Below are 6000 nucleotides of genomic sequence, written 5' to 3' on the forward strand. Positions count from 1 at the left end.
AGTGTGGAGTCCTATTCACCCTGATAGAGATCTATCAGGGTGAATAGGAAAAGGGATGAAAGATCCCAGGTTCTAGCCCCTAAGGGGGGAAATAGTTATTAAATAAAAAGTGAAAAAAAAAAAAAAAAACACTAAAATATGAAGTATAAATCACCCCCCTTTTTCCAATTTCACATATAAAATATATAAATAAACATATTACATCGCCACGTCAGAAAAGTCCAAACTATTAAAATATAAAATAAAAAAATCTAGGTGGTGAATGCCGGAACAGAAAAAATAAAATAAAAACTGCGCGATTCGCCATTTTTAAAAATGAGGCATGCACGTGGCTTTTTTTGTTTATTTTTTTCGCGTGGTATCGAATATCGCAATACTTTTTCATGGTATCGAAACCGAATCAAAAATTTGGTATCGCAACAACTCTACCTTCAGAAGTTCCGGGAGCAACACTTCCGCAAAGGACTTATAAACTTCCGCCGGAAGCCCATCCAAACCCGGAGCCTTGTCATTAGCCATAGCAGCTAGTGCCGCCCTCAATTCTTCTAGCTCAATCGGCTCCTCTAACCGCATACTGTCTTCCCTCGGAGTTAATTTTTATTTATTTTTTAACCCCTCAATCGACATTTTAGTAAGCATTCTGCATTAAGAATGCTATTATTTTCCCTTATAACCATGCGTTGGAAAAAAAATAAAAAATAATAAATCGCACTGCATCTTGTTTGCGATTTTCACGCAGCCCTATTCATGTCTATGGGGCCTGCGTTGCGTGAAAAACGCAGAATATAGAACATGCTGCGATTTTCACGCAACGCACAAGTGATGCGTAAAAATCATCTGCACAGCCCCATTGGAGTGAATGGGTCCGGATTTAGTGCGGGTGCAATGCGTTTCACCTCACGCATTGCACCCGCACGGAAAACTCGCCCGTGTGAAAGTGGCCTTACACTAAGTGCGCCATTTTGGGCCTTAGCAACGCTCCATGTCTTCAGTTTACTTAAAGAGGCTTTGAGACCTTTTTTTTCCCCCGCTGCCTTCTCAAACAGCTAAACAGTGGGGGTCCCGGATGTTGGAGAAGGCAGCAGCACTCATAGTAGCTTTTCCTAGGCCAGTGACAACACATTCATCGGTCGCGTGGCGTAGGCACAGCTCAGCCCATAGAAATGAATGGGGCTTAGGCACAACAGCTATACAACATACAGCGCTGTGAGCAGAGAGAAGGCTGTGGTGCTCACAGAAGCCTTCTTAAACAGAAGATTGGCGGAGGTCCCAGGTGTTGGACCTCATAGATCAGATACTGATGACCTATCCTGAGGTTAGTTCATCAGTTATAAAATCTTGGAAAACTGTGCAGACACGCTCCACACTGACTGCTGCCCTCTCTCTAATGTATGTCAGGTAGGAGTTAATATTGTTTCAACACAAGTCAAAAATTGTGATTTAGAAATACCTGATGCTTCCAATTCATCTTGATTGTTAGATACATCATCTAAACATAAATCAATAAGAAGAACATGTCCAACATCTGTAACCACGGCTGCAACCCCAAAGAACCATCTTAGACTCTGGTGTAGATGCTGAGTGGTTGCACTGGCTCCTCCATCATTTACTAGGGGTTCAACACAAGTTACCTAAAACGAAAAAAAAAAAAACGTTTCACAAAAATTGCTGCGGCAAAGGATTATGCAAATTAACCAAGTTTTTAGGCATCCTTACCGATCCAGGAAGAACGACAGCTTTGACAACTTTGGAGACACCAACATCATACAAGCAAAGAATACTGCCTTCTGCTTCAACTAGACCCACAAGAAGTCCTGTCCTCTTCTGCCAGTAAAACTCTTTGACTGTCACAACGGTAGGAAGTCTTTCAGTCACTGTGCTAAAACAATATGCAGAAAGTCTTTCCCCTGTTACAGAATTGGTTACTTCCAGTTGGGGTCCACATGCGAGCCAAGCTAGCCCAGCTCGCCCTTTAAAGAGGAAAAGAAACGTTTTAATCACTGAAATGAAACTAAAAATACAAAACATTGAAGTTAAAGGGGTTGTACAGCCTAGGAACCATCTAGCAGTGACAGTTCAAGCACATGTGACCGCTGAGGCCGCCGTGACTGGATGGAGCAGTCGCAAGACATCGGAGCAGGTCCCGTTTTCAGATGTAAGAGGCAACCAGGGCCCCAAGGCAAAGACAGAACCTGTATCACTTTTCTGTCTTCGGTAGATAGAACTCAATGAGCACTAAGCAACGAACAGAGTAAGCAGATATGCTGCTTCTTCTATTAGACTTGTCAATTGTGTTATCGCTGGGTTTCTCACGCATGGCAGAGCTGCAGGATCTTAGCAGACCCAGATCAGTTCTGCATGTGTAAAATGACACTCCCAAAAAAGAATAAATCATAGAAGGGCACACAGTCCATTTTTTGCCACAAACACACAAAAACCCAAGGAATTAAACCACATGACTGCCGCAATTTGGTAGCCAAGGACAGGGTGGTCATGTGGTCGACATAGCACGTGGACTTGCAACCAGGGCCTTCTGACAACCAGCTCATTTGAGTTGAAAGGTTCTTACCTGTTTATTGTGGCACAGAATGGGCTGTGCACCCATTCAGCATATATTCTCTTAAAGTGGCCACATAACAGAAGTCGATAGGAATGTGACATATATGTCCTTTTACTTTTCGTATACTAAAGTATGTAGAGATATTTACTTATTGGCTGTAATAGGTATCTTACCTGTGGTAAACTTTGCACGCAAGACAGATTCCAAGTTAATTTCATCCTCCTGAAGAGCTACTATTGTGGTCTCAGGAAATTGCAGCAAGCTGCTAGTGACTTGTGCGGCTAGACTTTGCATCTTTCCTCTTAAAACTAAAAGAAAAAAGGTCAAGAACTGAACAAGTAAAGCAGAACAAATGCCAGTGAACAGTCACACAAAGGGGTTTTACGAGATTTTTTTTAATTTTTTTTACTGATCGGTGGGGGTCCGAAACCCAGGACCCCCGCTGATCAGCTGTTTGAGAAGGCAGCACCGCAGCCTTCTCTCTGCTTTTCCTAGGCCAGTGACGACACATTCATCAGTCACGCGGTCTAGGCGCAGCTCAGCACTATTCAAATAAATGGAGCTGAGCTGCAATACCGAGCACAGCCACTATACTATGTACTGCACTGTGCTTGGTGAGCTGCAAGAGTGCCTTCTCAAAACAGATGATTGGCGGGGTCCCGGATGTTGGACCCCCACCAATCAGGTGCCGATGACCTATCCCAAAAAATCTTGGAAAACCCTTTTAAGTTACATATTACAATAGTCTTTATGCACAGAAAGTATACCGCACATATGATACCATACTGTTTCACATAACATCAATATGCTCCCAACTGGATTAAAATAAAAAAAAGTGTGGGTCTCAAGGGTGGGGCCTTATTATCTATATTGTGGAACACCCCTTTAAGTCCCATACATTGCAGTTGCCATAAAGCAGGTGTACTCTGCTTCCAATATTTTGTGTGTGCAGGCTTTTTGCAAGAAGTGGAACAGTGAATGTGTCACTACACTGAAGAGCTCCCATGCTGCCCCCTTATAACAGCACCCTATTCAGGGAAACAGCCAAGGGATGTAAATTTAACAGAAGAAATTCACGTGTTACATGCAGGGAATACGCTAAAAGGTTAGCTATGTATATGAGACCACCGAGCTGGCACTGACCCCGCTCTCTTGGAAGTCCCATAAGTGAATGGAGAAAGCCGCATGTGCGGTGTTCACTCCTTTCATGAAAGGAACCCTGTTCTTGAGATGGGGCCCGCACCTGACAGTTACTGTTCATTCCATGGGTACAGCAGCAATGGGTGGTATAGGGGCGTATAATCACTGCAGAAAAGATGTCATGACTGCTGAAGCGGGATCGATCAGAGCGGCAGCACTGGAGTGGGTTTGAACCAGTAAATAGAACTTATTTTAACCACTTCCCTGAAGGGCTGGCCAGTTAATCAAATTAATTTGATTAATCTGTCCTTTAAGAGCTTGCTGATATTGATTTTTTTTAAATAGTCATACGAAATTTTTCTTCTTCTGGAGCACTATATCAGCGCAGCATGTGTAGGTCTTTCCAGTCCCTGCCGCCCACGTCATTAATCCTGGCACAGGGACCAAAGAATTATGCATTAAGGGGTTAAGACTGCCCAACTAGTCCCCCTGCCCACCATTTTGCCAAACCAGGAGTGTCTTTAGGGGTAACCAGTGGGGGTATGACACCCCTGCTGCCTCCACACAGGATACAGGCTGCCAGGAGTGGGACCCCCAACAATCAGAAATTGATGACCCATCAGGTCATCAATATTAAACCCCAACAAGCCCAGGTGTGCATTGGCTACAGGTATTACTCCAATCAGCGCCACCAATCACCAGTGACTGGCTGTAGCTGTCACGTGTTGTCAACGTGACCTCACTGCTACATCCGGGCCAATAGAGGCTGGCCAGGGGAACCACAGCAGCGAGGCAACTGCTAGGAAAATAATGGCCACATCTCCTTTAGCATCACAGAGCTCATCTGACGGATATCACACTGAACAGGACACAGCAGCCTGCAAGGTATGAGAATACATGCAGACAACAAATTACACAATGATTTCTGTATAGCACAAATGCATCCAAAGCTGTAGATAGCCTTTAAGTTAAGAACACCGCCTTATGTCTAGTGCACCCCCTTAGGCAAAGTGCACTTTGTGGCTACCAGGCAGAGCTCAGATTCTCCAGTTACCCTACAGAGGCTGTCAGCAGCCTATAGTCTGTCAACACAATGCCCAAAGCGCCTGACAACCCGTGTCCACATTGTACTGACAACATACAGGCTGCAATAAATGGAGCCCGAGTTCTGCTGGTGATCTGGAAAGTCAACAGCAGGGTGATCACTTGCCCCCCCCCCCCCCCGTCCGTCCGTCCGTCCGTCCGTCCGTCCGTCCGTAACGGGGTCTCTAGTCTGATAACACTGCTCTAGCCTAGGTTAATGGGGGCTTCCACTGAGCGGTATAGATATGTGAGGGTCTCTCTCAGGTATGTGGCGCCTCCTGCCTAGAGAGCTACCCTGAAAGTCCAGTCACACCACCCTGGCACCGTGCATGGCAGCAGCAGCAGCCACATGTGACGTCAGCTCCGCTTCTCCAGGTGACACTCTTTACAGACTGGATGCTCACCGAGAAGACCGTCTAGCAGCAGCCGCAGCGCACGGGGCCTCTAACACCAATGTAACACTACTAGCAGGCCTGTTACACACACGGGATCATCACGGCCACCATCTCTGTTTGAAAAGCCCCGCCTCTTCCCGTTCCTCTGTTCGACGTCACGAAGTCATGCAAAGGTTCTCGGTACAGCCGATGGAAGAATGAGACGTGGTTTCCAAACGGTTGCTTGATTGGCTCATTTGGTTTGAGGGGCGTGTTGTATAGTAATGCGTCAGACAGTGCGTGGTCCCGTAACTTACGTCTCTCAAATCACAGTAATGGCGGGAACTTGTAGTTTGTACGGAAGGCGTCATAATGTTGCGTAGTGTGGCTGCGGTCTGGGTCTGGGGCTTATTTGGGTTGAGTTTATATAAAGTGACAAATTGTAAACGTCTTCCTGCAGACTGGTGCACGTTTTGGGTGTTGTCAGCCAGTGCTGTATGGACATACGGTACTTACCGCCCAAACGTGGGGCATACTAAAAGGAATGACAGAATAGAATGCCCATAGAGTTTGACAGGGGAAGATAATGCCCATAGACTATAATGAAGCCAAACGGAATGCCCATAGAGTATAATGGGAAGCAAAGTATCAGATAATTTGTAGGCAAATCTGCAAAAATTAACAATTTATCCTTTACCACAGATCTTCCCCGTGTATAGTAACATCTTTTACAATTGAAATAACTTTGGATTTTTTCCTGTTTTCTATGGAATGACAGGTGAATAGCACAATGGAATGCCCATAGAGTATAATGGGAAGAAAGATGGGCCGTGGAGATAAGAA

The 6000-nt window shown here is 45.2% G+C and overlaps 1 protein-coding gene across 2 annotated transcripts in view; it reads right to left on the reverse strand.

Annotated features, from left to right (window-relative positions):
* The window catches only part of AHCTF1 (AT-hook containing transcription factor 1), a 289329-nt gene extending 284007 nt beyond the window's left edge, over positions 1–5322 (reverse strand). For both annotated transcript variants that reach the window (XM_040429321.1, XM_040429320.1), the window contains exons 1-4: positions 5188–5322; positions 2734–2868; positions 1717–1970; positions 1451–1631 (exon numbers count right to left, since the gene is read on the reverse strand). In XM_040429321.1, coding sequence (XP_040285255.1) covers positions 1451–1631; positions 1717–1970; positions 2734–2854 — 556 coding nt within the window. In that variant the 5' untranslated portion in view covers positions 2855–2868; positions 5188–5322. The remainder of the gene's footprint in view (positions 1–1450; positions 1632–1716; positions 1971–2733; positions 2869–5187) is intronic.
* Positions 5323–6000: the final 678 nt, after the last annotated feature.

The sequence above is a fragment of the Bufo bufo genome, chromosome 4 (assembly GCF_905171765.1).
Source record: "Bufo bufo chromosome 4, aBufBuf1.1, whole genome shotgun sequence".
In the NCBI taxonomy this organism is placed as follows: Eukaryota; Metazoa; Chordata; class Amphibia; order Anura; family Bufonidae; genus Bufo; species Bufo bufo.